General features: G+C 40.3%; 1 protein-coding gene across 1 annotated transcript in view; it reads right to left on the minus strand.

Annotated features, from left to right (window-relative positions):
• Nucleotides 1–570: 570 nt before the first annotated feature.
• KIF14 (kinesin family member 14) overlaps nt 571–15,583 on the minus strand; it is a 77,204-nt gene continuing 62,191 nt past the window's right edge. The window contains exons 25-31 of the mRNA XM_075184172.1: nt 14,913–15,158; nt 8,734–8,918; nt 7,024–7,182; nt 3,187–3,309; nt 1,972–2,046; nt 1,436–1,559; nt 571–812 (exon numbers count right to left, since the gene is read on the minus strand). Of these exons, the coding sequence (XP_075040273.1) occupies nt 571–812; nt 1,436–1,559; nt 1,972–2,046; nt 3,187–3,309; nt 7,024–7,182; nt 8,734–8,918; nt 14,913–15,158 (1,154 nt within the window). The remainder of the gene's footprint in view (nt 813–1,435; nt 1,560–1,971; nt 2,047–3,186; nt 3,310–7,023; nt 7,183–8,733; nt 8,919–14,912; nt 15,159–15,583) is intronic.

Consider the following 15,583-nt stretch of genomic DNA (forward strand, 5'->3'; position numbering starts at 1 on the left):
TGTCACATTGGTTAGACTCCCAAAGTCACTCTAAGAAACGATGTACCACCCTGTACCTTATTTAAGACATTGCTCTGAAAAAGGAAGGAAGAACAAATTTTGGTTATACCATGAAGTTGGATTCCTTACTACAAACCAAAAAGGGGACCATGATAAAATCACCCCAACAGCTACACACACACCGATGAGTTTCTCATGCATATTTTTAATTTATTTTCCAAAGGCGTTGGCACAGTATAAAGAGCCCAAGAGATAATTTGTGTAGCGCAGTGACATTATTTACACAACACGTTTTACTCCTTCTGTGCTGCCAAAACTCAGATTACACTCTTGTGATACAGTTAGAAATGTCATTAACATGTAGATATTAGCACAGATCAGAGGGTCAATCTTATGTTAGATAAATATGATTTTTAAAAGATTGCCTAAAAAAGGTAAAAAAATTATATATACACAAAGCTCTTTACAAAAGACCTATCTCTATACAGTTAAAGCAATCATGCAGTGCAAATTTCTATTTGAAATAGTATTGTGTTTGTAATGCTTCCTTTTATACACAGTATATGAAGGTTACACCCAAAGTATGGTGCTAGGTGAGAACAAACAGTGACCGGGTGCATCTTTAGCTTCAGAAGGCTGGTGGTCACAGTTGCTCTTGTGAAGGGCATAAGAGAGAACTTCTGACAAAGTTCTAAGCTCAGTGAGGCTGATAACTTGTGGTGACAGTGAAAGAAAGATTTTGTTTAATTCAGATGCAGATGAACCAAGGTCATTCAGTGAGCCAATGATTTGTGAGGGATCTATATCTGAACCTGTAAAAGAGGGAAGTTAAAAAATATATATCAGAATTAGCAACACTTGACTTCAAGAGGCAATTGTAGCACACAGAATAGAAGCAAAAGAAACTAGCACTGTCACAAGTGCATAATATGAGCGCTTCATATTTCCACATTTGGCAAGACGGTGGAAATAATGCAGGGTTTGGATCCAAAGTGAAATTATAGCTACCAAGTATTCATTCAGAGCAAAAACAGAACAGTCAATATCCAGCAAATGGCCATATTTCCAAAAATCCCCTCCAAAAACATTACCATGTGTTCAGTAATTGTCCAATTGCACATAGTGTTCCCCCATGTATCTCCCTAGCCCAGTAGAGTTGCAGCCCTGTATTCATGTACCACTAAAAACTCAATGTAATTATTTGCCCAATCCATTAGATCAATTTACTTTACCTGTTGATGGTAATGAGGAGAGAGTTGAGAAATCTGCGTTGGACTGAGCATTGTATGTTGTACAATTATATATTTTATCTCTTTGTACTTGTTTGCAATAACTCAATGTGTACAGTGCTTTCAAAATGACCTGATAAAAGTGACCATATTTGTCTCTCTGGAAATCAGAAGAATATTGAAGACACACAAGGATGAAATGTTACCTTTCAGGAGTGAAACGACAGTATGCCGCAGCAAATCCACACAGTTTTTTAGATTGCACAGCCTTGCACTTAGGGAGCACCGAGCACTAAAATCCGAATCTCTGATGAGCAGGTCAATGTTAATCTAGGGTAGATTTAGAAAAGGAATATTGGAAAGAACAACATAAGTATATATAAGAATGTGACATTATGGAGTATATAATAGGATGCTCTATTCAATGAAAGAACAATAAGGAGATATGCAGTTTAATTTATTGACTAATTCTAGACAAATTATTTCTTACATAGAAAATCAAAGGTCACATAGCTGAGTAATTTAGCTCGCTATGTAGGTAGATTGCTTATAGTGTCTAGATGCCACAATATATCAAATACACATCTACAACTTTAGTGAAACACTGTAGCTTTTACATTAGTACAAAACTATCAAACATAGTTAGAGAGAAATATTGGCATATGTGGTGTTAAACAGGTGGCAAAACAGTAAATGTCGTTATCTCTAATATATACACACACAAAGAAACCTACAATTATACCTTCTTACAATCTGCTAGACTGCGCTGGATAAAGGCAGCTAATGTACTGGAACTTTTCTTTATTTCTACAAGTACCTAGAAAGAGAAAAGGAGAGAGAGTGTTTGTCCAAAGATCAGCTGCTATCAGTGTTCTGGATCAGTAGATCTTGTGGGCAGACTTTACATGTATTCACATAACTCCCTTTTACAGAAAGGCAAGGGAAGTTTAACACATTTATACATTACCAATACAGTTCACAGTTCCGTAGCAAGTCAGATAAATATGAGAAAACACAGTTTAACAACAGTGACGGAATAAACTCTCCATAAAGATGGCATGTTTAAGTGTACTTATAGATCATATTTGGTTAATCAGATTTAGGCATATTTTTATTGTATTGTATACAAATATTGCCCTGGCAACCAGCTTTGACGTCCTGTCATCTGGGGAATGTGCGTCCTCGATTGGCTGTATATCAGTAGCACTGATAAGTCAAAGCCGACAGTGTGTTACTGTGTGTGCCGAGGACATCCTGGCGGGCTTTGTTGATGCACACCTGCCCTGGGTCAGTGGTTAACGTTACTATTTAAAGCTACTATAACATGTTTTTGTATGTAATCTGTCCATGAGGAAAGGTATTGGTATAACTGAAACTAAGTACTACATTTATATCGTAACCGGGTTTGGGGAACAGTTGCCATCTCCTGAATAGTGGTGTACAGCAATAAAACAAACACCTTGCCTGTCTGGCACTTGCTAAACATGTCATTCCTGACTATCAAACTAAACTAAACATAAGAAGTTCCAGCACATAGTGACTCAACCAATATCAGTCTCTCTCTTTTAGAGACTCTGCAGTCCCTTCCCCCAAGCAGAGCAGAGACTGAAGTGACATCCTTTTAAACATCTCACAGGTGCACCCATTAACCAGTCTGTCAGACTGGCAGAACAAAAGACAGAGACTGGGCCTTGTAAATGGAGCCCACCATTCTCTCTCTATTTACATCCAAATGCCCCTTACCAGCTTTTTCCTAAAGCCGAACACACTCTTGGGGAAACTACTTCTCACACAAAAACAATCTCCCTGAGGTTTTTAAAACATATAGGTCAGATACCTGGGACAAATATACCAGCCCAGATACACTGTTGCAGTGTTTTTGTATATATAAATGTATTTTTAATTGTTTTAAATTTGACAGATCAGATTTAAAACATGACCCACTTGTTAGATTTACCTCATCATGAACACTGCATCTCTGGATATCTGTTTGCATCACATCCGAGGCCTTCATTCCACAGTTAATGAGGCTTTCTAATCCAAAATGTATCCCTTGGTACAGTATATCAGTGATAGACCTCTGGAATAGAGTAAGGTTACACTCGAGAAACAGGATTGAAGCCAACATTCATGATAGTGGAAGCATATCAAAAACTTGATTACACATGCTAGCCTTGATTAATAGCTATAAGCCGTAACTGATAATGATAGCCATCATACTCGTATTACAGTTTTTAAATATACAAACTCGTAGAATAGAGAGCAGAACCACCTAAAATCTTTAACATGGAGAGATTAAGAGTCGAACAGCTCTGTGTAGAGGCATTTAACACCAGGTTTCACGAACATTCTGATGAACCATCTTACAGGTGCTGTTTAATATCTATAGGTTGTCAATTAGCAGACTGCTAAAAATACTTAATTGTATTTTTACTGCTGTTCGCTTCTGTACACGTTGTACCATTTTCAATAAAAATAGAATAAAAAAAAAAAAAAAAAAAGGAGTTCGACACGGAGGTCCTATGTCCCCGAACAGATTAAGTAAAACTATTTTAATGCAAGTATAATAAATCCGGAGACACCTTCCAAATTGCATGCAGCTGATGGATTTATAAAAAGTGGGGAAGTACAAATGTTCCACAACAAAATAAAAGAAGCAAAGCCAAATCTAAGCACTACAGGTTTTTCAGCCAATTATCGTGCCAATCACACGATAAACGACTGTTCGGTCCAAAATTGTATATGCTCCCACGATCATGTTTTATCGCAGCAAAGCACATCATATGGTTGGATTTGATTTTAGAAACTAACTAAAAGTCACTTTCAACGATGGAACATGTAGGGCAAATTTGGAAGTGTGTATGGACTCACAACCAGCAGTGTAGGCAGATCTCTATAGCATGAGCAGAGTTACCATCTTTTCAACAGATTCTTTACCAGATCTGCCGGTAAATCGTGTGGTTGTGTAGAGAAGTCTGCTCATTGAGACTTTCAGTCGTTGGTATAAACGTTACATAAACCTTTTCTGTATTAATTTTCTGTAGTGTGTACCCAGCTTAAAACACAATGTAATCTTTCAACCAAAATGGGAGGCAAAACATGAATCTGATCATGTACTGAGATGAAGAGGTAGCAGTCTTACATAAGTGCTCCTTGTTCAAGTCCTTGCAGAAAGAGAAGCTATCTGCAAAGCCATGCTTGGAGGTTAGGCAAAGTGTTCCTGTTACTCCAAAGAGATAAGGATATAGTGTACATGTAGCAAACCCTATTTTTCAAACATACAGCTTATGAACAAAAGATAAGGCATTTCACATAAGTAGATTTTTTTTTTCCTATTTAGAAAAATGTCTGGACACAAAATCAACGGAGTGGTCACAAGGTCACATAAAAAGTATGAAAGACAGGTCAAAAGAAATAACACCAGGTAGGATATCTTCGGGTAGGTAGCTAGACAATGACCATGTCAGAACATTTACATTTGAGTGCTATAACAAATAAATAAATGGGAGGACTGAAGTATGAAGGAAAGCAGGGAAGGAAAGAGAGGGAGGATAGCTAGTGCTTATACAGTCGCTATATGTAAACAGGAGCAAGAGTGTCTTCATGAAATCAAGGAGTGAGTGAAAAACTATGGGTGATTGGGACTGCCAGGGAGATCCCATCCTGTAAGGGGGTTCTAATTCTGAAGTGCAGAGTAACGCGTCGTCTTCAGCAACCAGAAACGGAGGGGAAAAGGATGATTTAAATTCAGCCGATTCTTTAAACTTCAACCAACTAAACCAAGAGGCTGTAAAGACCGCGTGCTTGTCAGTGGCAGATAAAATAATATCATCCATGGACATATAAAAATCCACACAGTTGAGCCATATGTTATTCGAAGGAGGAGACCTAGACCACCAGTGCACCGGGACAAAAGCTCTGGCTGCGTTGTTCAGAGCTTTAGGAGCAACCTTTTATACTGAGAGATTGGAATATTCGTGTGGCAGAGCAGCCAAAAGCCCTGGAACCTCTTGTTCAACTATCATCTCAGATAGCCTGAAAACTTTGTTCCAGAAAACAGATACATGTGCATACTCCCATCATATATGGTATACCTTTCCAGGGACATCACTACATCTCCAACAGTGTAAGGGCATTTGTGGGTGGTACTTATGGAGAGAGGAAGGATACCTGTACCACCTAGTCAACAACTGATATTGAGTTTCGACTACCAAGACACTTAATGAGCAGCTCTGAGTAATTTGTAATGTCTTGGGTCAGGATAGATGGCTAACATGCACTGCCAAGTCTCTCACCCAAGGACCAGTGAAGGAAGCTGCAGACAGCTCTTCCATCAAGATCTTGTAAATACCCAAAATTATATGGGTAGGAATGGCTTGGAACAGATACATAGCCTAGAGAAGAGATGGATAATTTAATGCCCCCAACCAATCTAATATAGTGTATCACCTGAATGTATCTCCACTTTTCCCCAGAGGACAGGGAATATTTATAGATTGATGCTCCTGGAAAGAGCACAGCTTCCCATTGACTACCAGCTGGCCCAGCCCGACGGTCCCTGCCTTTCTCCATCCTCTAAACAAAGTTTTGGAAAGGCCAGGACGATAGCGATGATTGGCCACAATGGAGGACAAAGGAGACGGAAAAGCTGAAATGTTCTCAAAGGAGTGAAGCTGTGTCCACACTGCAAGAGTTAGACCAACAGTGGGGTGAAATATTCTAGGGATTTTTGAAAGGACATGGTATAGCGAGCAGTGGAATTTCTACAGGTCTACACGTCTACCCACTGTTTCTTCCTGTCCCACTCCTATATCCTGTTCAAATGGACAGCCTGGTGTTAGCTCGTAAGCATTGGTAATTGCACTAACACCCCTCCCCCTTTTGGTGTTTGCATCTATATAAAATAGAGTGCTCAAATCGAGGCTTCCTACTTCCCCCAGACAAAGTGGCGGACTAGGTTTTGGAGATCGACAAGGAATTGCATGGGGTTCTTAACCTGTACTGTCTGTAGAATGTAAAACATTTTAGTTAGAATATTCATTTTTATAATATTGAGTCTGCAAACTATGAGAATTTAGAAGAGGACCAAGGCCCCAATTCCTTCTTAATTTGGGATAAAAGGGGATAGTAATTTAGACGGAAAAACCGATTGCTATCTCTAGCGATTGAGACCCGAGATAGCGGATGTCGGAGGATTGCTATTTAAACGGGAAGGTGAACTTGAGCCAGCTATCGCTTGGTCCGAAGCAGAGTTGTTATGTGTAATCGATTTAATAGCATTCATTTTGAAATTAGAAAAATGGCCAAACTGCAAACAAAGCAAAGTGATATTCCTTCGATACTACCTGGAGGCCGGATATGTTGGGGTTACACACAGAATAGCCCTCACCAGAGCCTTCACATAACTAGCAAAAATTACGGGGACAGTGGACAGACCTGGTGTACCATTAGAAATAGAGATGGGCTCTGATAGCGTGCCATTAACTCTAACCTTAGCTGTTGGAGATTTATATAAAGCCAAGAAGGATCAATCCCCATGTGTCCCAGAACCCTCCTCATAAAGCACCAGCCCACCATATCAAATGCTTTCTCAGCATCCGTGGATAAGAGGACAGTGGAGGTCAAGGAGACTGAGATTGAGTTAATTAAAATCTATAATTTTGGTGGTATTGTCTCTCGTCTCTTTGCAAGGGACAAACTCCACCTGATCGTTATGGGTCAATGTGGAAAGGAGAAACTTGAGTCAGTTCGAAATCTGTTTAACGATTAATTTTCACATCAGTAGAGTTTATACCTGGAGACCATGTTCCTCTGTACTCCCCTCTTCTGAAAGATGCAATTCAGTGTCACTCAGTGCAGCCAGGTGTCCAATGCTCTGTAGTATTTGCTCAACTATTTGATTAGCTTTATCTTTTGCCTCTGTAACCATGGCCAATATATCAGAGCAGCAGCCCTAATCAGAAGTAGATAACACACGGATTACTCAGAGTTGAATAAATTACAAGATTTCCACAGATGAAAAACACATGGTTTAGTATATTTCAGCTACATACTGTGGACATCTTAAAACCTTTTCATCAATGGTTACAAGAGGAGATACAAAAATCTAAGTCATACTGCTACAAACATTTGCAGCATTGCCATGCACTCAGACGATATATTTACATTTCTCCAATGATAAAAGATTAAAACCCAAGCCCTGTTTAAAATAGCGGCACATTGCAATATTCTTATACACCACAAGGCTTAAACATACTGTTGCACTATTCTAAAACCATTTTGAAGGTTTAGCATCTAGGAAACACCTAAGGCGTCTCTTGCTTGGGCTATTGGAAGGAATTGGAAATTAAATTTCAAACTATGGCCATTCACAACCCACTATCCTTAGCAACAAAAATAACTGCATATAAATGGTTTTTTAAAAATCCTCCAACAATTACACAATGGGGAAATTTGACCAGCCAAATGCTTTAACATGAACCTATGAAGGCAGCAGAGTGGTTAATATTGTTGCTTCACTGCACTGGAGCCATGGGTTCGATTCCAACCAGGGTACTATGTGCGTAAAGATTGTATTTTCTCCCTTAGTTTGTGTGGGATTCGTTCAGGTGCTCCAGAATTCTCACAAAGTACAAAAACATACTGCTAGGTTAATTGGCTTTGGACAAAATGAACTCTAATGGGTGTGCCCGTGTGAAGGATTAAATATTCTCTACACAGCTCTGCGTAATATGATAGTGCTATATACATAGCTGGTAACAGATAAATAAAACGATCAAGATACAAACATGGGGTACAGTTTCTTACATTTGGAATAACTGGTTAGAGGATTAATATTACACCTCTCTCTAGACCTTCCCTGAAAGAGATGTAGGTCACACTTCGTATTTTACTACTATAGTAGATGGGAACCAGCCCTGAGAGTTGTGATGGTCTTTCTGTTTTTTCCTTTTATAGTATTAGTAATATAATATAGTAATAGTATTTATGTTTAGTAGAACAAGGATTTTAGTTGCAAGTATTTCTAACTACTGTGTGTACGAATATGTCACTTGTGGCCTATCTTCATAGTGTTAACAGCATTTTATAAAAACACAGACATGCTTATTTATTGCATATGGAACAAATACTTAGCAGTTTTATAAGACATGAATCTTGGGCAATGACGTACCAAATAATGAAAATATATTATAGTATACTGCATAGTAGCATAATGATCACCATCCATTTATATATTTAGCAACATTTAAGAAAACAGATGGACAGCAAGATGCTGTAAATCATAGCAACCAATTAGATGTTGGTCTTCATCTTTGAAACTGTACTACAAAAGACAGACTATTTTTCTGTGCTCCAGTTTTAAAACGCCCAAGATGAATTCCGCACAATTCCCAAACAGGGTATCTATGAAAATATTGACCCCTTTTAATAATTGTCTAACTTAGTGACTGTTGAAAATAAAAGGTTTATAGCAAAACTGTGCATAATTAGTGTTCATGTTTACCTGTAAAAGCAGCTGCAGATATCCTCCCAACTTCTTAATATACAGGGCTAAGCCGTCAGCAACCTTTGTAATCTCCTGACTTTCTGGGAAATGCTCCAACCAATGCTTGGTCAATACAACCAACTGTTGAAAGGCAGAGGTCAACCGCACACTATGTTCTTGAGCCACACGATTAACCACAAACACTGGAAAGAATAAGTGGTAAAATAATGATTTTGGTGAAATTGCTCTAAATGTAATACAGGTACTTCTTGGCACATGCTTTGGAGTTGCCCAGTGATGAACACATTTTGGGAGGATGTATGTGTCTAACAGTGATTGTAGCCCCCACCTTATGTTCGAAGATATGTCTCATTGGCATTACGCTGGAAGAGTGTTTTAATAAATTATTCAAATATATATTTAAAGTCACTAGCCAAGGTGATGATCGCTAGGTGCTGGATAGCATCAGAGGCCCCGACACAAATGGATTGCTCTTGGTAATGAGGTTTTAAACCACAATATATTTATGTATGAGAGCAGATAAGCTTTACATAATTATTATAAAACCTGATCTCACTAGAACAAACCACGGTCGGCAATACATCCCCATCAAAATGTTGAGGATCAATGGCTGAACTTTAATCCCGCTCCACTTCTCTCCCCATCCTTCTTTTTCCAGTGAGTAGTTTTGAACAGCTCTGCATAGCAAGTCTAACACACCACTGCTCTATATGAATGTAATATTTATTTGAATCGTTGATTTATCTTGAAATTATTTCTTGGCAATAGTGTAAAGTATCTTTTTTTAAATTTGACACGGTTGCCTGATTTCAAGTTGGGGTGAGAGTATATAGTTAGAACAAAAAACAAAGCAAACAACCCACAAACTGCTCTATATCTATTATGAAATTTTTCAATAAAAATACAAAACATGAATTATAGCATTTATTAAAAAGTTTTTTTTCTTTAAAGTAATTTATTTTTACAAACAATGAATCATAACATAGCCAGAACAGTGTCATTCACACTGCTCATGACTGGGGGAGTCATTGGAGCAACTTGTTACATACATACAAACTTAACAAGCCATTGCGGAACAACATTACAACATAGATCAATTCCCAGGGCTATCAATTAACTGGTCTGGACTTAGCGGTAGACGCCACACCGGGCCTTCTCTCTTTACAGAGCGGAAGCATAGCTTCTGGTGGGAAAGGGAGATGAAAAGGAGTCTGCTTCTGCTCCAGGATGAGGGATCCTCAGATGCTTGTCTAGCGCTCTACTGTGTGGTGCAACAGAGATAATATCTGGCTAACCTCACCTTCGCAACAGCTACTGTAATATATGTGGGCGAAGAGACTATTCCCCAGTTCTCTATGTTTGGAACGAGTGGAGCAAGACTCACCTCCAGCAATAAACTGAAAGTTTGTCTGGTCAAGAGCTGGTGGAGCTTGTTGCAGCTCGAGATCAAATCAAGCTTCAACATTCTTGAATGAAACTGTGCAATATGCACTGCTTCGCAGGTGGACACGAACTTTCCCAAAAACTTCATGTCCAGGTGAACAACCACCCACCTGCAAGCTAACAGAGACTTCAAAATTCCCTGTAGCAAGAGGATGTAGTTCTCTGGTAGAAACATCCTTGCTGTCGGGTGTTGAACAGAAGGTCCAGAAAGCCAGGTTGGGCCTCCTGAAGTTGATAATACAACCATGAAATTCTAACACCCGGGTCATATCCTGAACATTGTACTGAACTTGCCTTTATCAGCAGATCGTTGAAGTACACAATGACCGCCACCCCCTCTGGATCTAAGAAGGGCTGCCATCACACTTCAATGATCTTGGTGAACACCCTCAGACCTAATGCCTTGTCAAAGAGCAGGGCATGAAACTGAATGATCACTGATCCCTTTTTAAAAAGTTGCTCATGAAGTTTTAGTAAGTATATTCATATATTTATTGATTTTATCTCCTATTTATGGGTTACAAACACTGCAGCAGCAATTTGCTATTTTACACTTGCGGACTGAAAAAATACCTTTTGGCAATAGGAAGGAGCTTTAACCATCTGAGAGTGTTTTCAGTCTGGAAACGATGGCTAAAAAGTGGCCCCAGTATACATCAAGGTACAAGTACTAGCTTTTCATCTCTTGGCCAACAGATTACCTGGAACTTCTTGTTCCAAAATTGATTCCGGATCAAATAGTTCTCTTCCCTTTACATTCATAACACAATACGGTTACTTGAAATAGGTACTAATCTCTGGAACTTGCAGTTCCACATGTATCCGGACTGGCATTAAGAAACCAGTCTTAGTTTCTTCAAATTTATACTGCTTTTCGAAGTATGCACAATATTAGCAAAATCCATTAGGAGTGACATGTATGTTTATACATTTGCAACAATTTGTTTGGTTATTATTTTAACTAGAATATATGCTTTCCTTGCGCGTTCAGAAGAGGGAACACGCTTCTCCTTGATTTCTGGAAGACCTGTGGTGAAAAAAAAGCACCTGGGAGGGAAAGCCTTGAGATCTATTATGTATCCATGCCTCTTGCCCTATTATATATCCCTGGCTGTGGTGGAAGAAAACCACTGATCGATGAAGAGAAGCAGACTGGCTCCCACCATGGGAGCCCCTGGGTGTGCAGACTGCATGTCATGCCAATTGCTTGTCAGAGGGATTTAAACATTGGACATCTTGCTATCAAGGCCTGTCTGTCTCCATCCATGAGGAGCTGCATGCTGACCTCGAGGGCTGACCTTTTATTTTCCAATAGAGATGAAAGGAAAGGAACCTAGGACCCTTGAAAGATTAAAAGGAAGAAAAGAGACCAAATAGGACCTACCCAGAGTATAGAGGGGTTCCATGGTCCTTTTGGACAATGCATCCACCTCACAGTTCCATAGCCGTAGGGCGCAGTGCTTCACAATGGCAAAGGTAGAAATTCTAGCCACAATGAGCCCCATATGTATGGCTGCTTCCCCAATATACTCAGAGGCATTGTGGATATGCACCATCAAAGTGAGCAAATCCGATCTGGGTCTATCAGTCTCCAGACCTTCAGGCCACTGTTCCATTTATATTTCCACAGACTTATTGACCCAAACTGAAGCTAAACCGGGTCTAAGGGAAGCCTCTGCCACTGTGTAAACAGTCTTCAGTGTGGCTTCAAATTTTCCTATCCTTGCTGTCCTTCAAGGTAGTAACATCAGGAATAGGAATAATGGTTATCATGGTAAGGTCTAAGGGAGCATCCACTTTTGGTGGGTATCCACCAGGTAGAGTGTAGAAGGCCTGCAGTCTGCTTGAGATCTAAAATTTGCGATTAGGTCTAACCCACGCTTTGCTAAACAGGTCCTCCATCTGTGCAGATGAAGGAAAAGAAACAGTCCGTTCCCTTTTCCTCCTAAAGTGTTTGGAACCTCCAATTCCTTGGTGTTCGATCTTCGAACAGCAAACACCAGGTCATCCACCTCCTTTTTCTTGTAGGAGAAACGAGGAACCATCCTTTTGGAAAGAGAAATCCGAATAATATTCGTCTGAGGCAACGTTGTAAGACAACACATCTGAAAATCCAGATGTCAGAATCCTCTCTGAGGAGGAGGATACCCTGAAACAAGCCTTGCATGGACCCGGTAAGGTTCTGTGCCCAGGTCAGATGCAAAATGAGTAGAATCTAAAAGGTTCCAGCACAAATGGCTTGGGGAGGGACAGACCCACATTGCTTCATAGAGTGCATAGCCAGCTGCATAAGCTCTTAAATAGCCTGAGCCAGAGAAATGACCCAGGCTGGCTCAGCCATCTCAGTGAGTACACTCACAGACGATCATGACCTCTGGTCCATCACCTCACACGGCACAGACAAACAGGACCCCAATACTTAACCATTTAATCCCTGCAGCTAAGAGCATAGGTGGAGAGGAGAAGACTACTGTACGAGGCTGCTCCCCAAAATAGCTACTGTGTATCTTCTGGTAGGAAGCCCCTCCAGGGAGTAGGGTGCTAAAGGCATCTCACCTACCCCAAGGGCCCAGCACCAAGATGGCCAACATTCACAGGACAGCCCTCTTAGCTAGGTAGTGCCTTGTGAGGTGCCGCTAGGTGCCATAGGAAATAAGGAGAATGCAAGGGTGGCTGAATACATTTGAAGAACACAGAGCTAGGTTCCTTTTCCAGTTCAATATGAAGTCAAAGAAGGAACCAAGTTTGGGTGTTAAATTCCTTTCCTCACACAAGGATAAGTAGGATTGCCAAACTCTATAACAGACATGAGAATAAAAGGACATCAATGTCCTTACTTTGGGTATGGGTGCCGTCTTATTCCCATGTCTATGGTCTCAATAAAAGTTGGCAGATCAGTTTTGCTTAAGAATCATGGCTTTAAGAGGCATAACTTTAAAGCAAGTACTGACATTCTTGGTTAAAAAAAAAGACTCTAAAAGAGAAGTTCAGCTAAACAGGGAGATACATAGGTTGATTGCTCAACAGATCAAGCAGATCTATGTACCAGAACCATTTTGTGGGGTCACACAAAAAACATACCATTGACAACCAGAAAATATATAAAAAGAATAACCTGCCTGAACAACTTTGAGGCTCTGGCACACTGAAAAAAATACCCTTCAGATTTACCCTCATCCTATCCTTTATTCTTGCATTTGAAAAGGAAGAATTAAAAACTTTAAACAAAAATATATATAAAACCACACATGTTGAGAAACATTGGTCCTTAACAAACAGTAGAAAATAATACATAATCATTATTGATTAGTGGTCAGAGTCTTTGCATTCTTTTCATACAGAGGTTTATGCAAAACGTCCTTTTAAACTGGGAGGGTATGGTTTGGCTTAGTATGGCGTTGGACACATGGATCCTGCATTCCCGCATAATCCGCCTACTTATCACCTCTGCTGCTACTTGGAAGTGCCCTGTCACCCATCATCTGGCATCAGCTTACCTGACATCTGTCTAGAGAAGGATCCGTTGCCCTTAGAGGTCTGGAGCTCTCTTGTTCCTCTGCGACGGGCACTGTCCATGCACCCAGTCGGGTGTTTCTGTGTTGCTTCACACAGACCATGTATTTTACCATACAGAAGTAACTGTGGACTTTTGTTACTCTTGGGAGCGATATTGCTTTTAATTATCGCTGAGCTTCTTTGGATCAGGCCATACCCTTATGACCACAAATGTATATTCCATTTCTGTGAACGCCACAGATCTTGCTTATTACTACGGGACTGTTCATTTCTTTTCGGTGTTCAGCGGGACATTCAGTGGTGCCAGAAACACAACAGCTGTGCTGTGGTAGACTGTGTTGCTGGAACATTGCTGGTGGCAAAAACCCTGTTAAACATGGAAAAAAACGGTTATGCAGCAGGCGCTGCGGCCAGATTGGAAAAATGTACCCGTCAGCTTTCAAACGCATTGACCCTCTGTCAGGCTCTCATTCCTCTAAAATTTTACCAGATCAAGCTTCTGCCGATCAAGGGGAACACCCCATTCCTCCAACAAGTTCTTCATGCTACAACAACTTCACAGATCAGATAAAACTGGAGCGGTGCAGGCTGACCTTTCATTGATCCGCCACAACCTTCAGAAAATACGTGAGATGGTAGGAGAAGCTGAACACAGAATATGCACCTTGGAGGATATTGTTGCTCCCATCATCGGAGAACTTTGCCCTTGAGATCCATCATTTTAACTCTGCATTGACCAGTTTTTTGTCATCAAGTTGGAGACTTAGGCGAAATAACCTCAGGTTTGCAGTTTTCCCGGAGAAAGCAGAGGGCTCTATCCCTGAAAAACTCCTGGAGAAATGGTTTACACCGGAATTTGGTTAGGAGGCATTCTTGCCGGACTTTGCTGTGGAATAAGCTCACCATTTTCTGCCCCAACCGTCTCAGCCTGGTGTCCCTGCCCGTACTTTTATTGCGAAGCTACTGCATTACAAGGACTGGGATGCTATCCTCAGGATGACAAAACATTAAGGGTCTTTAAAAGTACACCGTCTGTTTCTCAATTTTTAAACTAGACAATGGCAATGTTTTGAAAAGCTGGAAAGGAGATTTTCTTTGTTTTAGTGTCTTATTCCTTACTTGAGGACCTTCACATGATCTCTATTATGGCTATGACAAAATGCAACACACTCAAATGAATAAAAAATAAAATTAACGCAGGACCCTTTTGAACTTACAAGCATCTGTGCTGTCCTCATCCTGTTGCTCATATGCCCGAGACAGAGCACGAACCCCAATACACACTATCTGAACACAGTGGATCAGACTGTCGGCAAGGTTACCCTCATCTGCATGACATCGACCAAGGTAATCCAAAGCAGACCCTATTAGGTCTTTACATATTCCAGGGAGATGGGAATCAGTGGGGTTTGAACAAACACTGCTGGACTTACTCAAGAAACTACTGGATTTGTTCATCAAACCTGGTGATAGACAAAAATTAGAAAAATAAATAAGTTCAGAGACATATCTAAACTTTCACATCACAATTAGAGGTTGTAGAAGCAAAATGCTTCATTTGCAATTGTACTACTAAATATTATTGAAGGATAAATAAATGACCTCTCCATTATTATAATGATGCTTCGTATTCAACATAGATAGATTATTACGACTTACTATGGCACTGAACAGTGGCACAGTGGTTGCAATTGCACTTCACATTACTTGGGTCATGAGTTTGATGCCGACTAGGACTAGGACAATCAGGGGATTAATGTGTGCTTATCTGCCTGTCCATCTAGAGCCCGGAGCCACCCACCGTAAGGTTCTCACCATTACCTGAGAACTGGGAAAAGGCCAGGTGTCAGCCCCTCTCATAAGCAGGCGGATGGGAGAGTTATCCAAG

This window comes from Mixophyes fleayi, chromosome 8 (genome assembly GCF_038048845.1).
Source record: "Mixophyes fleayi isolate aMixFle1 chromosome 8, aMixFle1.hap1, whole genome shotgun sequence".
Classification (NCBI taxonomy): Eukaryota; Metazoa; Chordata; class Amphibia; order Anura; family Limnodynastidae; genus Mixophyes; species Mixophyes fleayi.